The sequence below is a fragment of the Nannobrachium achirus genome (genome assembly GCF_963921795.1).
Source record: "Nannobrachium achirus genome assembly, chromosome: 7".
Lineage (NCBI taxonomy): Eukaryota > Metazoa > Chordata > Actinopteri > Myctophiformes > Myctophidae > Nannobrachium > Nannobrachium achirus.
The window spans coordinates 53,436,439-53,455,209 of NC_137816.1; the positions used below are offsets into that span (position 1 = coordinate 53,436,439).

The 18,771-nt window shown below is 42.6% G+C and overlaps 1 protein-coding gene across 1 annotated transcript in view; it reads right to left on the bottom strand.

The window, feature by feature from the left end:
- Positions 1-17,992, bottom strand: part of LOC308288543 (RNA polymerase II elongation factor ELL-like) — a 38,655-nt gene extending 20,663 nt beyond the window's left edge. The window contains exons 1-2 of the mRNA XM_080730005.1: positions 17,827-17,992; positions 16,176-16,223 (exon numbers count right to left, since the gene is read on the bottom strand). Of these exons, the coding sequence (XP_080586131.1) occupies positions 16,176-16,223; positions 17,827-17,964 (186 nt within the window). The 5' untranslated portion in view covers positions 17,965-17,992. The remainder of the gene's footprint in view (positions 1-16,175; positions 16,224-17,826) is intronic.
- Between the last annotated feature and the right edge of the window lie 779 nt (positions 17,993-18,771).

Sequence of the window (18,771 nt, forward strand, 5' to 3'; positions counted from 1 at the left end):
TGGGACCACCCAGGACAGTGTTTAAGTTGCTTTATTCAGTATTTAGATTATTTGATTTTAATTTGATCAAATACATGAAAAAAAGTCATTGAAAAAACACGGCCAGCTCACATATTAAGGGCCATTTATAGTTACGTATGGTTGATTTTGTGTACGTTTGGGGGCGAGACAGTACGTACGGTAATTGCGTTGACATTCATACTACCGTACGGTCTCTGTGTAACAGGGTTCAATAAAGCCTATATGTACATACTATATCCACTAGATGGCACCCAAATGCATCTTCCCAATGAGCAAATGCTACATGCTACATACATAGCACCTACATTGTTGACAGAGAGGTTTATAGACACCCTTGGAGGATACACTCGGATTGAACGACACTAACCTTCGGCGCTAGTCACTGTGCTGTCTGGGTATAATATAAAAAGGATTGGAGAATGGATCGTGGACACATGAAGTTGCGACCGCCTAGAGCGCAATCTCAAGGGGGGGCGCCGCCGACAGTTAATGAGCCACGGTAGCCACCCAAACCGACCCAAAACCGCAAAAATCGCGTGCACGGGAGTGGAGAGAGACGCATTCGAGAGAGCTCAGCTGGTAGAGAGCGCTGATTAGGCTGACATGCGGGTCTGCGTCCTGGCCTGTTCACTGTTCAGCGTGTACTTGTGATTTTTTTGTTTGTTTTTTTACTTCCTCCTACGAAATGGATACAAGAAAAAAAGACGAAACATTTCTCCCTCTACTGCCCCCACGGTTGACACAAGTTCGCCACGGGTAGTTCATGTGTACGTACGTTCTTATCGTTTTTTATCCGGATTAAATCACTCTCCCTTCCGTTTCTTGTGTATTCCTGCGGTCCTTAAGTACTACTATGCATGGTACTTTAGGAGGGCAGTATGTGTCACCAGAACCAAGGACGGGTGTTTTCAACGAATCTATCATGATTAAAATGGTGTTTGAAGTTGCAATGGGTTTGTATAGGAAGGGGGCGTGTCTGATAAAATGAATATCAAATATAGTAATAGAGAATCGAGCAACTTAAAATCTTCTTTTCTTTTTCTCTTACTGAAAACAGAAACAATCCAACTTGCACAAAACAATTATTTACACACTTCTTTACACATGTACAGTGACAATAATGTCGAATGCTGTGTTTAAATCAGCGGCATCAATGAAATGGTTAATGTCAGACATTTAAGGAGCTGTGCAAGGGGAACGCTCTTCTCTGCTGACAGACGCCAACGTAAATATTTGATAGCGCTGGCATCATCCTCCAGCATCGATTTAAAAACAACAAAGGACAGGATTCAGTCGGGCATGAAAGCATTCAGGAGATATTTCACCATATTTCACTTCCTTCCTCTTCACCAAGCACAATGCATGATTGATGGGCCTCATGTTCACAGGATGGTGCCACGGGGTGAGAAAGTAACTAAGTACATTTACTTAAGATTGTTATTTGTTTGTTTTTTACTTTACTCGAGTATGCACATTTTTTCAATACCCCACATACCATTCTGTCTCAGAGGCAAATGCTGTACATATTACTCCACTACAATTATTGGAAAACCATAGTTACAAGTTACTTTGTAAATTTAGATATTTTTGTATTAACATACATACTCTACCATACAGATTGGGCAGAACTCATCAAAGAATGTTACATAGTGCCACTTTAACACTTATTTTAACAAAACAAATATAATTTCACCACCTTTATTAAGTGTTTTTTAAAACAAACACTGATGATTTCGCTGTGTGTCCTGCATGGTCATGCAGTGAAGCCAGAAGGGAGACTTCCTGGCATTTAGCCAGTGACATCTCTTCCTACCACCCCCACGGGCGGGCAGACCCCTCCAGTCCAGACCCCCCACTGGGCTGTCTCTCACTCTCTCTCTCATTCCCAGCCATCGGGGCCTCTAGCAGCACTAAGGCCGCTGAGCATGTCTCATTCCCAGCCATCAGGGCCCCTAGCAGCACTAAGGCCGCTGAGCATGTCTCATTCCCAGCCATCGGGCCCCGGGCAGCAATGAGGGCCCCTGAGTGTGATTCTCCTGAGAGTAACAACAACACTGCAACCCTGAACGCAAGACGGGCCAGCGCTCTCAACAAAGGACTTGGCACTTCCAAAGAAAGAATCCAACTGACCATGAATAATTAAATATTTATTGCCCGCCTTTCAAGTGAAATATTCAGGGAATCTGTGGTTCACTTCTGGTCTTTGATGATTTTTGGAGTGGAAATTTGGAAAAAGAGATGGACGATTAAAAGATATATAAAAAATAGTTTGAAACACATTTATTTAACCACTTGAGCCATCTAGTCTTAGTGAAACGGACCTGGCTGAGATGCAACTGTAGCTGTGAGACTTGTAAGACTTGTTTTCTTAGCCAAAAATAGTCGATCTACAAGCTCACTTATATCTTGCAGGTGAGCTTGTAGAGTTGCTGTTTGACCAGAGCGTCTTCCCCTACACTTGGGAATGACCCTACGACCTCAATAATGCTCAGTGACCCCTCCTCCCCCTCAGAGAGGTCAGGAGTAGAGCTAAAAGAGACAGAGTTGGAGGTGGCTGCAGACTGAGACCTCGACCCCTCTTATACGCCCACACTCTGACTACACATCCGCTCCCAGACGGGAGCCGTCGGCGCCCTCCACCCGTCAATCTCTCTCTCTCTCTCTGGCTCTCCATTCACATTGTAATCAATGTCACTGGGGGTTAGCATGGTCCTGGTGGCTCCGTCCTCGTCACCAGCAGATGTCATAGGGGGAAGCATGGGCTTCTCTCACAAGTCCTCTGTGTTTTCATTTAACTCAGAGATTGTAGGAAATTATAGGTCCATAATATGGTTCCATTTTGTACACTCTCGGAGAACACTCATTGATTTTGGTTCCATTGCCTTGTTAGTCCTTATTATTAAGGGGAATTGGGTTTTCACCTATAGCTGGTTATGATGAGTCCTCGGGGGAGCAGTTAGGGGTTAAGTGGGACACTTGGACAACATAGACTGGGGTTGGGAGGTGAAGCGGTGACCTTCTGTTTATCAGACGGCCTCTCAACACAATTTTATAATTACAATTACAATTTTAGGCATTTAGCAGAATCTTTTAATCCAAAGCGACTTACAATAAGCAGGTAATACATCAATTTAATAAGCAAGATAATATGTCAGTACATCAACAACAATATAACAAGGCATAGGAATCTCAATCTAGAAAAACAATAACATTAGGTAGACCACGCACCTAATTAGTAAAAAAAGATTCTAAAACCTAAAAATGCTATGTATGGTCATTGGTGGTCACTGAGGGAAGGGGAGGGTTAGGTGGAGTCTGAAGAGGTGAGTCTTCAGTCCACGGCGGAAGCTAGAGAGTGAGTCTGTAGTTCTAAGTGCAACAGGGAGTTTATTCCACAGTTTGGGGGCCAGGAGGGCAAATTGTCTAGGACAAGTGGATTTTTGTCCTGGGGTTTTTAAGCTATGGCCTCCCAACATCACATCACAATATGATAGAAAGTAGAGGTGTGCATGGAAAATGTAGCGATTCTAAGATGAATCGGTTACTACTAATTGATTCTCTTGTCTTGCGTGGCCAGACTGTTGACGATTTGCAGTTGCTCCCGTCATACAGTCTAGGGCGACGGAGGTCTGATGATGAGTATCCGGATAAAGCAGAAGTGAAGCCTCCTCCCCACTTCCGTTGCGTTTTTAACATCACGCACATTTATCCTAAAATAAAATAAAATCATCTAAGCATATTTAGCTTGCTGCTTAGGAGAAATAATGATTTAAAATATATTTTCATGAAGGGAAATGCCAGCTTCCATTACTCGCCGTTCAGGAGCTGTAGTTCCAGACTCTATATAGCATTCAGAGATTGTGGAATAGTTGTTTGGCTACGCAAGACTATTGATTCTCCGACCTCTGTTGGACAATAAAGTTGTGAAGTTACAATTACATCAGGGAGCAGAAATCCATTTCATCCAGGCTATTTTCACTATTTTTAAATACAATAGATAGATCTTAAGTGGTTAAATCATAATGTATCTTTTTAGGTTTGGATCCAGGAGGTCCTTCCTAGGAATGTAGTGGATTCAAAAGTATGTTATTTCTCTTGACACTATAGTGAAGTGGAAGGGAGGAAAAAAGGTCATCCTCAAACGCAAAACATGTACAGTACATAAGTACGTTTTGTGCACAGCACTAGAGTAAATGTACTTAATTCCTGTACACCACTGCAGCGAGACCAAACTCAACACAATCCTCAGCATTACCGGATTTGGTTCCATTTGTTAAATTAATGCTATATTTTACTGTGAACTCTACACCACACGCACCCACCATCGTGCAAACGTTGGCTCCCTCAGGCACTCTAGTCTACAACACATACATTTTTTATAATCTTGTTAGTTTAATCAGGTTAGATACATGGTGAATAACTACCAACACATTTCAACTTTCAACCCCGCCAACTTATGTAAGGATATTTGCTAAACTTTATGTTTGAATAAGCCGTTCTGTGTGTGTGTGTGTGTGTGTGTGTGTGTGTGTGTGTGTGTGTGTGTGTGTGTGTGTGTGTGTGTGTGTGTGTGGGTGTGTGTGCGCGTGCGTGCGTGCGTGCGTGTCATGTACATAGTGTTTGGAGGCCTCTCAACATGTGATTCCAATTAGGGTTTGAGTGCCTCAATATAAAATAAAACAAAACAAGACAGTGTCTGATAACGGCACAGCTTCCCTGTGGATCTCTGACATAATATTGATTACGTCAGTCATGCCCAATATTACACTTATGAGCATTGACTCTATCTATAAAAGGCACCGCTCACTTCACATTGATTGTGATTTTTGGGCATCAAGGCATGGCTGATCACCGGGTGTCCTTTATTATTTAGATTAAAGGTAGTTGGCAACATTTATTGCGATATGAACCGCGGACAGCCACGGATGGACAGATACAAAGATTTAGGGGACATAGATGGTGATACACTTTATCCAAAGTGCCTTACAATGTGCATCACATTCCCCCATTCACACACCAATGACCAACCATTAAGCCGCAAAATAAATTAAAAGCTAGAACAAAATAACGATGTCTGAAACGAGTGATCAGTAACGTCATCAATAATGTCACCTCCACCGTGTCCCCCTGATGACCAAAGAGACCACAAGTACTTCAATGTGTACAGTAGGTGTAAATGTGACTAATGTAGTGTGACTGCATGTGACAGTTGAGTTTGAGAGTAGATATTAATACTGTATTGTGGGAGACAGGAAGAAACAAATTCACACACACACACACACACACACACACACACACACACACACACACACACACACACACACACACACACACACACACACACACACACACACACACACACACACACACACACACACACACACCTTAAGATCTAATTTCCTCATTAAGGCCATGTCTTGTGCCATATCCTGTGTAACGATGCCAAAAACTGGCACTCGCAAGCAGCCAATTACAATCCAAAGAAGAGAGGCTATGAATCAAATTGAAAAATAACCCGGAAGGAGTGACTGAAAAGGATCCAAATCTGAGTTAATGATAACATAAAATAGGATGTTGTACCCCAGAGGTCAAAAACAAAGAAAATAAAGTTATTTTTCCTTTAACCGAATGGGTTTCCAGATTGCTTCAACGTTAACGCAGGGGGAGCCTGGGATCGAACCGGGAACCCTCCCTTTCCGCGGCCGCTCCACCTCCTGTCCTGTCCTGAGCCTCCACCGCATCTCTGGAATCTTATCAAAATGATTGATTGATAATAATTATTTTGTTGTTGTTAGTTTTTTGGTTTGTTTAAAAAAGCCCTTCCTTGTTGTACAGCATGGAACTGGTGACTACTCATAAACGAGCCCTCAAAAATGTCATAAATACCTCTGCATGTTTATGAGACGTTACAGGGAACACAGGGGTCACTTTCCTGACCTTTATCGAACCAAAATGGAGAGAGTGCCGTGATTGTGGGTGGTGTTATGGTCAGAGGCTAAACCTTATTGTCACTGACACTGTTGGGTGGAAACCCCATATGACCAAAAGGGTTATTGTTTATTATGATAAAAAGAAAACTGTAAAAATATCTATAAGCTCACAAGCGTCACATTGCAATGTGTTGTGAGCTTGTATATCTGCTATTTTTACTACGTTTGCGTGCCACTCTTGTAGGATGAAGTAGAGAAAAAGAAAATTAGGCCCAACATCAACGCTATAGTTAGGCCGATATATCGGCAATCTTTTTACTTTCAACTGTTATTTCCGTTCCTAATTTGGGTATGTACAGGCAAAACATTTTCAAACATTAACAAACGTTCTCCAGATTATATATATTTTTACTCACTGCCCACAAATGGGTCCGCGAGCCATTGTTTGTCAAACACTGGTGTAACAAGTCGTGCATCATATTGTTTCCACATCCTCAGCAGACTGACTAAATGGCCTTCTGCAAACAGGCTGTCTTTTGTTCTAGCCCGTAGCCCCCTCCCTCCTGTCTCCTCCCAGAACGTGGAAAGGAGCAGTGCCATGACATCCTGCTCTGTCTGTCATGGCTGTGGTCGTCCCCACCGCTGCCCTGCGAACAACAGGGGGGCTTAGTCACTCTGAACCCCCCCGAGTCACTCTGCATGGGAATTGGATTAATGCGTGTGCATGCCATCAGTACTGGAGATGGGTCGTTCGCGAACGAATCAAGTCTTTTGAACGGCTCTTGGAAATGAACGATGGGATCCGGTTCGCAGTAGGCCAGGGAGCCGTTCCTTTCTAATGAACAGTGGTGTAAAAAAAAGTACTCAAATTCTTTACTTAATTAAAAGTATCAATACTGCAACGTGGAAATATTCTACCACAAGTAGAAGTTCGGAATTAAAATGTACTTGAGTAAAAGTATTGGTATCAAAGTGTACTTAAAGTACCAATAGTAGAAAGTACTCATTATGCAGAATGTCCCATTTCACAAGTTTTCCAATGAATAAGATGTAGAAAAGTCATTTGAAAATAGCAGATCTACAAGCTCACATGTGAGCTTGTAGATCTGCTATTTTCAAATGGCCGAAATGTATATATGGCCGAAATGTATAAGGTTGAAGTGATTTGTAATTTTAATCAAAATCTACAAAGTAACTAGTAACTAAAATGAGCCAGTCTTTTGAACGGCTCTTTGAAAGGAACGGATCCCAGAGATCCAGCTCACTTCAAAGAGCCATGAATCCCATCTCAGTACTACTGCCTACTGGGGAGAGGACTTTCCAAAGTCTAGCTGTCAGACAAATGTTGTTTTGTCTTGACTGTTAATGTTCACTGAAGTCTGGATATCACATCAGTCAGGTGAAACTAAGGTGTGAAAAGTTTGCTGAATGCAGCTTTATCTACACACCGCACAATCGGCTGGTAGGTATGGTGCTAAAAACAGAGCTTGACGTTTTTTTTTAAAACAACACACGCGTGAACATGTCGGCATGCCCATTTCCCTCAGGCTTGCGACGGTGAAAACAAAAGTGAAATGTAGAATGTTGCATCAGTTGGATTTTAACAACCAAATAAAGCCACATGCTCACATTACACAGTGAACGTCTTGGCTGGCGAGCGCCACGGCCACAGATGCTGACGTTGGGCCAGTGTGTGGGGTCTTAAACATCTCAGACATGCACGCCAGGGGCAGAGCTAGGATTAACATTTTGGCAGGGCATGCAGCCCCCACCCCCGGGGCGCAACAACGGCCTATGGCAGCCTTGGGAAAACGCAACGTGTGCACATTTCCTTCACATACATGTATGTACACACCACCGAATTAAAGTGCAGGTGCACAAAAGACGGCTGAAGATAATGTTGATTACCGACCAAATTCAAGCTCAAGTCAAATGTTGTTCATTTTGATTCATCCTGAATTGTATTTCCCGACGGGGGGCACACGTCACAGGGGTTGACACTAAGGTCTCTGAGGCACTTGCCTGTCGGGCAAGTACAGGTCATGTTCTACTTGCCCGGAGGTTATGCTCACTTGCCCCGAAAAGTAAATTGTCCATTATAAAATGATAGGTAAGAGTTTAATTTCCGCTCAATTTAACACTTATTTCTTTACTTTCTGGGGTTGTGCGATAACAAAAAAAGTAATTCCTCAATACCTCCAAATCCAAATACGAAAAACCTATGATTATTATGTCTATGGTTTCACACTTGTTACATTCCACAGACCAGACACGTTCAAGTGTTTAGACAGATATCTCGTTTTGTGTTTATAGACAGTTGCGTCCCCTCTCAAATGATCACTTGTCCGGTCGGGCAACCTGAAAGCCAACTTCACCTGCCCAGACGTTTTATTTACCTGCCGGGGGCAGATGGGCAAGCCTTAGTGTCAATGCCTGCGTCAGTCCGAGTACAGCTACGCGTGCGGGTAGGGTTAGGGACCGGGTTAGGGTTAGAGATAGGGTTAGTAATGGGGAGAGTTGGACGAACGCAACGTCGGAGTAATGCGGATGGGAAAGATAAAACGCAGACACGCATGCTTTCCCGACAGCCTGACTGCAACACACGTCAGAGTCTCAGCTAGTACAAAGAACAATAACAGGCTAATCCCCAAAGGGCAAAAACTGTAGTACCGGACAAACAGTCCAAGAGCATCACAATTTCAACGCATTTGTCATTGGCAGAGTGATTTAATAATAAGAAATAAGGACATGGGGGATTGGGGAGGAAACTGCTTTGTGTTGTTGAGGGCGTGAATTGCTGCCCAGTCATCTATTCTTATGCAATGGCCCATTAATCACTTAGGCAGCAGGGATTTTGGGGGGAAATGTGATTTGCTGCCAGTCCATCTATCGTTAAGCAGAGACGTCAGGGGGTCCTTTTTATATTTTTTGTATTTCTTTCTCAGCAGCGGGCAAGGGCTCAAACTGGGCAGGCAACCTCTTCCTCTGCCCATCGCTGGCTACCCTCTGGCGCACGCACATGCACATGCCGCACACACACACACACACACACACACACACACACACACACACACACACACACACACACACACACACACACACACACACACACACACACACACACACACACACACACACACACACACACAAGCAGTAAGCAGTAGTTGTCATCGTATCATCATGGCAGACTCTTAAAGCAGCCAGAGCTGTGCTGGTTCCCAGAGCCACCAGGCCTCAACATGACATTAAAAGCTGATCCACAACGGAGCGTTCCCAACCACCAGCCACCACAATGGAACACACAATGTGTCTGTCTGTCTGTCTGTGACCAAGTGACATGCAGAGAGAGGGGGGAGGGGTTGGTGGGGGGTGGGGCATTTGTGTGTGGAGGGGCTGGTAACTAGAAAAGTGTGCAGAGAGCCCAGGTCTCCGCCAGGCCAGGTTTCCTATATTTCCCGGGCTCGCAAACTTTGGAAGGCAGTCATCAGCAACAGGAATGGGAGCTGATAAATCGGGACATATTATACATCACTCCCGCAAACTTTGGAAGCCAACCTTAGACAATCAGGAGGGAATACTAAACGGAATACTAAATCAGACAGATACGTCTTGATCACATGACTGTAGAGATAATGTGTGATAAAACAAAAGATTGGGAGTAATGTGCCAATGTGAAACATTTGAGGCAGAGGTTCTGCTCTGTCCTCAAGCGAGTCTGACTACAAAGTTTCACACCGATCGGTCCGGTCCAACGGTGCCGGATATTAGCTGCTCACAGACACACGGACGCACAGGGGTGAAAACATAGTCTTCGGACTGGCAGAGACAATAAGAGAGAGCGATAGGTGTTTAAAGAAGGTGGTAAATTGAGCATGAGGAAAAAAACGAAAGATTTTTAACGTGTGTGTGTGTGTGTGTGTGTGTGTGTGTGTGTGTGTGTGTGTGTGTGAGCATGTCTCTCTTGTCTGTGCGATCTCACAGTCAATCAGTCAGTGTTTATGGACGCTCAGCGGTCAGCTCTCTGTGTGCACAGTTCCACATGCGCTGCCAGCCAGCCAGCCAGCCAGCCTGTGATTAATGCTGCTGTCTTGAGTGGGAGACAGCGTATGTAATCAAACACCAGCCTGTAATCACCTTCCATTCCTTCTCATTTGCACTTTCACAGAGATAGGAAGAGAGAGAGGGAAGCCCTAAATAGAGAATGCTCAGCAGCGGAATACCTGACCACTGTGACTGATCCAAAACCAAGGAAAGCCTCGACTATGTACGGAGCAATCTCGCAATAGAGAAAAGCCGGCAGACCTTTGCTTCCTAACAGAAGACAGACTGTGCACCCACTGCACACAAAATGTGGAGGGACAGCGAGCGCATTCTCTGGCAGAGGCAGATCCCGTTGCCGGAGAATGCACTCGCTCCTTCTGGGGAACCGAGCTACACTTCCTAACCACCTGCCCATGGTGGTTGGATGGCTCAAGGTGGAAGATAGAGTACAGCAACTTGCAGTGGGTCTGAAGGTGGGAGCTCCTCTGACCTGGTTCCCAGTGGTGGAAAAAAGTACTCAAATATTCAGTACAAGTATCAATAACGCAATGTAGAAATACTCTGTTACAAGTAAAAGCCTGGAATTCAAAATGTACTTGTAAAAGTACTCATTATGCAGAGTGTCCCATTTCAAGGTTTCAAAATTATGTGTAAAAATCTTTTGAAAATAGCAGATCTACAAGCTCACAATGCATCGCATCGCCATGAATTGTGAGCTTGTAGATCAAATGGACGAAATGTATATAGGGTTGATGTGGTTAATGTATGTTTTGTAATAATAACAAATTAACTAGTTACTAAAGTTTTCAAATAAATGTAGTGGAGTAAAAGTACAATATTTGGATCCGAGATGTAGTGGAGTAAAAGTAAAAGTATTGGAAAAACTTAAAGGATTCATATTTTAGATTGTAATTAGAGAAAAAGAAAAGATGAACGTTAAAATGTTTTCATTTACTGCTTTCTATGGTTTTAGCGATTTTAGTATTTTGATTTCAGTGGGTGGGGGCATGCATACAAGTGGCTAAATTTGTCTTTTTAGACACAATAAGTCGGCAATTTCTTTGCTAGTATTTACACCAGCCCCCATACGTCACATCTGCCCATGAATGCTTAAGTAAATGAACTTAGATACTTTACACCAATGCTGGTTCCCCTTTTGGCACAAGCATGAAAAAAAAAAAAAAAAAAAAAACTTCTAATGTGGAACACCTTACCAACATCCATTAAAAGCCTCAATTCGCCATCGACTGTTAAAACTGGCCTAAAAACACGACAGTCCTCAAATTCTAATTGGACCTATAGGACATTTTTATCAAACAACTCACTCCCTCAGCGAGCTCCACTGAAGGAGCCCCATGAGAGTGGCACCAACAAAATGAAGATACAAGGTTTTTGCTTGACAGCAATGATAAGCTCTGCCCACTGAAGCGCAGAGGAGCGTAATCCCTCAACAGTTTCCCTTTGTCCTGACAATATGGAATGCCGTTGTGATTAACGTGGCTGGATTATCACTGTATGTTTACAGTAAACAAAACAGTGACACAGCAGGACCCCCACATACACTGCCTGGTCACACACACAAGATGTCAAAGAGCTTTTGAACTGTTTTGAAATGAAATGTCCAAAACAGGGATGCCAGGTTAAATGTGGCTAAAGTGTGTCAAAACATTGACGCAAATATTTCACATTGAACTTTTATTTTGGCTCATGCCTCATTCATACAGGTTGATGGAAAATCACTGAAACATTGACCTGGTTTCGAAAAATAATTATGTTGCTCGTATAATGGTGCTCAGTGTGCATGGACTCATATAACAAACAGCAGTTTAAATTCATGCAAATTAACCTGCCGACGCTCATAGTCGAAAGAATGACTCGTCGAAAGAGCGATGTTTCCCCGCAAAATGGACACAAACCCTACCAAAACATGTTCATCAATTTGTGTGATGGACGGAGGGGGACAAGCAGTGGTGGAAAGTACATACTCAATACTGAAGTAAAATTTCGAGATACTTCTAATTTACTCGAGTATTTCCATTTCCATTCACATCTCATGGGCAAATATTTTACCTTTCACTCCACTCAAGTGCTGTTACACTTCAGCTATTCAAAAATAGCATCTACAAGCTCACAATGCAGTGCACCGCGGAGAAATGGCACATTCTACATAATGTTTTATGTTTAGAATTTTAAAGGAGCTATAGTCAACTTTTTCATTTTGGCCGTTGTCAGGCTGACTTTGTTTACATCCCTCTTGGCCTCTTCTATTCTTTTATATGGAATCCATACAAAAGAATAGAAGAGGGATGTAAACAAAGTCAGCCCGACAACGGCCAAAATGATTATTTTATCACTATTTTACGCTTTTTGTGGTCATTTTTGAAAATAAACACATAAGAAGCTTAATTTATTTTATAAAATATTTTCGAACCGTTTTTCAAGAAAAAGTTGACTATAGCTCCTTTAAGTATATTTTTATGGCAATATACTGTATGTTGAATACATGAAGGACCTTTAGTTAATAGTCCAAATTGTGATCTTCCACCACACACACACACACACACACACACACACACACACACACACACACACACACACACACACACACACACACACACACACACACACACACACACACACACACACACACACACACACACACAGTTATTGAAGTGGAAAGGAGTCATAATGACTGGGGTAGGCCAGAGACACAGACACAGTTCACTGCACTGTAGGGAGATGGGCTAAATACACACAGTCACACACACACACCAAAGTGTCAACAACAACCCCACACACACACACACACACACACACACACACACACACACACACACACACACACACACACACACACACACACACACACACAGGATGGTAATATGGAACCAGCAGGTCAGACATACAGTATGTGATGTACTGTATGTATGATATGATATATGAGTGAGGCAGACAGTATATGATATGATATATGAGTCAGGCAGAGAGGCCAGACAGTGAAAGCTGCTGCTGAGCGCAGACTGCAGTTAGGATACTATAATCAGAGGATTACAGTATCCTGTAGTTAGGATAGTGTAATCACAGGATTACAGTATCCTGTAATTAGCTCAAGACATTCATTTGGTCAAGAACTGAGGTCCGAAGGCCTCTTTTGTCCACGAGGTTTGTTAGAAAGACAGGATGTTTAATATACAGTACAGTCCATCTACAACTTAAGCCCTACTTTATGCTTTCAAAGGCAAAGCTCTTCAAAACTAGTAAAACAAAATGCAGTCTTTTTGTTGGCCCTTTCCACTGTAATTTACAGACTAGACAGGCCCCTATAGTAACATCTAAACCTAACTTATGAATGACGTATCCTAACCTGAATTGCTCACAGCGTGGCACAGAGTGCCGTCCTGCAAGCTTGTAGATCTGCTATTTTTGGAAAATCGTGACATTTTTCCCAATCTTTGAATATATACAATTTTCAAAGCAAACTTTTGCAACTCAAATCTCTGCTTCTGAGGGTCCCTGGAAGGCTGGAACAACATATTTTGAGATGTAATTTTGGCGGTCCTTGACGTGAAAAGGTTTGAAAACCACTGATTTAGAAGAAGGATTTAGAAGACATCTATAGAATCCTTCTACAAGCTCGCGGAACTCGGTGCCGCACTGTGAGCTTGTAGATCTGCTATTTTTCAATAGTTAAAGCATAAAACATTGATTAAAGTAAAAATGCGTTCCAGCTCTTAATGGTTAATACAAGTAAACACACACACGTCCTAAAGCATGACTCCTGCTGCAACGTGACAGCTTGGACTGAAGCCAGCTCACATGGGGAGACGTCACACCAGCAGTGTGACGTCTCCCCATGTGAGCTGGAACAGGGTTATGTGATAGTTAAATAAAACTAACACAATTGTGAAATTTGAAGAAAAAGAAGAACAAAACTAAAAACATTTTAGTTAACTGAAATAAAATAAAAATGAGGCTAACGAGGGCTAACTAAACTGTATTGTTGTGTGTTTATATAACTAAAATCTTCAAAAATAGTAAAAAAAATATAGCAGTTGTGCTATTTTTAGCTATTTTAATAACTAGTAGAAAGGTGCAATTCTGGGAAATTGCACGTGTGGCTGCACTGCGTGAGTAAGTGCAACCAGTGAAAGTGAAAATATAGATACACGCGACACAAGCTTGCAGATCAGCTATTTTCACAATTTCTTAAGATATTTGTATTTATGGAATTTCTATTTATTTATTCAGAAAATCTTTTGAATGATTTATTTTACATTTTAATTTGTATTTCTGATTAGAATTGTTTTGAGAAAATAGTTTGAAATACATGTTTGTTTTAAACATACAGTAGGAAAAAAAGGGAGATTCACAACCCATGAAAATGGTTCTGCAACACAAAACGGGTCCCAACTCCCAACCCAGTGTTTGGGAAACACTGCCTACCAGTAAATGACACCAGTCCACTCATAAAGCTATCAACTACTCCGTTAATTGTCCAGATATGAGACAGACTGCAGACATGCTTACACCCACATCTCAGCCGACATGAACGTACTTGAAAAGTGAACTCGTTCCAATTGGATTTTAATGTTCAGGCCTACAGATGATCTGGGTTGTGTCTGTACAGATTAGGTTACATATAGCTTCCACATCACAAACCCCACCACGCGTGTGTGCGTGCGTGTGGTAAAAGACGCTATAGACAGTTCACTGATAACGCCAGCCACTGTGTCTGTCAGTCTCTCTCTCTCTCTCTCTCTCTCTCTCTCTCTCTCTCTCTCTCTCTCTCTCTCTCTCTCTCTCTCTCCACCCTGCCCCCTCCAGTCTCATTTTCCCAGGCAGCGCTGCTCACTCATCTAACAAAGCCTCTCCACAGTCTGCACTCTGCAGGATGACCCACTAACCTGCACACATGCGCGCACGTGCACACACACACGCATGCACGCACGCACACGCTAACCAGGAAGATAGCCAACATTACAACACAGCCCCACTGGGTTATCAACAGAAATATAACTGGTTGACCAGATGCACAGTGCAATGATTCCCAAACACAGGGACCCATAAAGATGATTTAAATGTTTCAAAAAAATGTCTTAAATAGTGAATAGCTGATCTACAAGCTCACAACGTCCTGCATCATGACGCGCTATGAGCTTGTAGTTCGGCTATTTTCACTATTTTTTTAAATAGGGCTTCATTGGTTCATAATGTAGGCTATTTTCGTCCTAACTTTCGTATTTTGACAAATGTCTCTTTTGGGTCTGGAGCTGAAACATTTGGGAACCCCTGCATTATGACCGTACCTCCTTCAATGACTGTAAGAGGGAGTGTGAGAGAGGATTCTTTGTTTTTTGGATTGATTGTCTTGATTCACTTTTCCTTTGGCAATGTTAAAATGTTTTATCATGCCAATAAAGCCCATTGAATTGAATTGATTGAATTGAGAGGATTAATTAATATGTCAACACCACAAATAGCTGGCTTAACAAAAACATTTGCATTAAGCTTTTTAAACTGTTTTAACTGCAGATGTACGTTTTTATCATTACACTGACACAAGAGATAGATACATACAGACAGACAGACAGACAGACAGACAGACAGACAGACAGACAGACAGTAAGGATTAATATGCGTTGTGCACTGCCATGCATGTATCTGTCAAAAATCAAACCTCGGTTCGAAGTGGAGCGGTGAATCTGTGTGTGTGTGTGTGTGTGTGTGTGTGTGTGTGTGTGTGTGTGTGTGTGTGTGTGTTTGTGCCTGCACAACAGCGCCCCTCCTTTAACATGTGTGGCCAATCAAGGTATTGCCAGGCTACAGACATACCCAGCCAGCCACATAGCCAGCCAGCCAGCCACGGACATACCTGTCTATTGGGAGCGCTTTCACCGCTCCAAAATCAAACCTCGGTTCGAAGTGGAGCGGTGAATCTGTGTGTGTGTGTGTGTGTGTGTGTGTGTGTTTGTGCCTGCACAACAGCGCCCCTCCTTTAACATGTGTGGCCACTCAAGGTATTGCCAGGCTACAGACATACCCAGCCAGCCACATAGCCAGCCAGCCAGCCACGGACATACCTGTCTATTGGGAGCGCTTTCACCGCTCCAAAAACAGCCCAGTAGCAACAGTGTTGTAACACTTGTGTGAATAATTATAAAGACTCCCTCTCCCTTAACTTACCCCTTGGTTTCCTTTGAAACAAACAGAGGGTTGACCTGGTAAGGATCCCTGCAGAGACAAGAAGAGAGACACATTTCAGAAGATTCTATATGTATGTTTTTTTTATCTCAGTAACTGACTCTCAAATATTTGCATGTTACGGACCCACCAAATTGATATGTTGCCCAGCTATTTGGCCACAGAAGAGAACCCAATCTCAGAAGAAATCGTACCAGCGACCCCCAAGGTTCATTTGGTCAATGTCTGTCAATGTTTTCAGAAAATTGTGGATCCCCCCTCCCCCCAGGTATCCTGGGGGGAGGGGGGGGGGGGGGTCAGATCTAAAATAAGTCAACTTATCAACAGTACTTCGTGCTGCAGAATAAACTGTTGCTCTCATGTGGAAACATCATATCTCGAAAAACAAATATATTAACACAACGCCTGTAGATAGATAGGCTACATTGTAGTATGACCAAGTAGCCTAAGGACATTCATGTACAAAAAATATATATACAGGGTCAACATTATTACAACATTATCACATTTTAGTCCATGTTAGATGTTTGTGGTGTCATTTTGTTGGGTTTTATATAAAGTCTATTTCTACCATTTCTCAAGGAACAGTTCTTCTTGTATCCTGAGTTTGTGTGCAGTATCACATATATTTCCTCCACAATGCACAGCCAATGCTCACAAGTTGGAGGGTCACTTTTATACCACAATCTTTTTATTGCCTTTTGATATTCATTATATGGAGAGAAAAAAGAAAAACAGAAAGTTGAAATATGGAGATACAAGGTTTCTGCCCAACTCCAACAACATGTCTATAGTGCAGCAGGTCCAATGGTCGCTGGGATAGACTTTAAACTGCATGGGGGTTAAATCACAACCAAGCAGACCCTCACATGTTCTAATGTTTATAACTAATTCATATGATCCCAGTGGTGGACATTTGTTGGAGGCTTTTCTCTTTTCCATGACTTTCACTCTACAATTGCACCAAAGGCCCTATATCAAAGTGAGATAAATATAGCTGCTGATCTACAAGCTCAAAACGCATAAATGTGAGCTTAATTGTAGACTATTTTCACTATTTTCTTTAGCTTATTTACTTGATAGGCTATGTCCAAACAGGCAGCAAACAGAGCCAATCTGCACTATACTGATGTGATTATTTACCTTGTGTTTTAATTGCCTATACAGTTCATGTTTAGGCTCCTCTGCTTATTCTGATCTCACACTTGTAGGTTTCTCTGGAGTCTGGACAGAGCATCTGCTAAATAAATGCCCCCGTTATAAACGGTCGGTGACTCGGTGTAAATGTATATAGGCGGCCTACCCTAAATATACACAACAGTTTACTTCGCTTGCAGAAAAATGCTAGCTCATTCAAGCCACTGCTGTCTGTGGGCTTGCAGATCAGACATATACACGCATCAGGCACTGAGCTTGCAGATCGGTATAAATCAGACTCAACGGACGCTGAAGTGCCTGCTGTGGCAAAACTTGTTGCAAAGTATAATAACAACAACACCGCCGCGTTATAAGTTACATTAAGTATTAAAACATAAGACATGCTATAATACAGCTATAATAAAAGTTATTTGTTTTGTTTCTTACTCTTTTTTTTAAGCCAACATAATTAAGCAGAATAAAGATCTCTAAATACCTTGAGGTTCTGGTAGGCTTCCAGGGAGCGCAGGGCGCTGTCGGTGAGTTTGACGTGGAACAGCGTCTTGTTGTTGTTGTTTTGGTTGTTTTGGTTGTTCTTCAAGCCATAACGGTGCTGCTGTGTGAGTGAAGCCATCCTCACTCACTCACCACCACTAACCATCCACTACCACTTCTATTCTATTCTAATGATCCCACTACACTACAGCACAGCGCCAGCTCGCAGCTCACACACACGACGTCATTGCGTCACGGCCTGGTGGGCGGGGCCTGGTGGGCGGGGGACACCATGACTGGTGTCTTGCACGCGCGCGAGGGCGCACGTGCAAGACACCAGTCATGTTGCCATACCTTAGCAAACAGGCACGATGAAAAGTACATTCTATTATGTCCCCCTGTAGCCAAAGGTATGGCAGGCTTGGCAGCTGCCATAGCTTGCCATACCCAATTGGCAAGCTGGTGGTTTGCCAATTGGGTATGGCTGGTGGTTTTCAAAGTGCGGTCCGGGGAGCTAATATTGTATCCATTCCAGTCAGGGGTGTCACACCAAATTCTGGGCCCTGGGTACTTTAACTATTGAAAAATAGCAGATATACAAGCTCACTTGTAGATCTGCTATTTTTGAAAAATCTTTGAAAATTTGTGCAAGTCTTTCAATATTTAAAATCCGTTCTTTTGAAAAACCCATGTTTCTATGTGTCAGTGGTGCTCAAACCTTTTCATGTGAAGGACCTCCAAAATGATATGTATTTGGCCACAGACCTCCATCTCAAAATATTTAGTTCCAGGGAGTCAGGGACCCCCCAGATGCAAAGTTTGAGTCACAAATGTTTGCTTAAAAAATAGGCCTATATTCAAAGATTTGCAAAAATTTTCACGACTTTTCAAAATTAACAGATCTACAAGCTCGCTGTGAGCTTGCTATTTTTCAATAGCTAAAGTA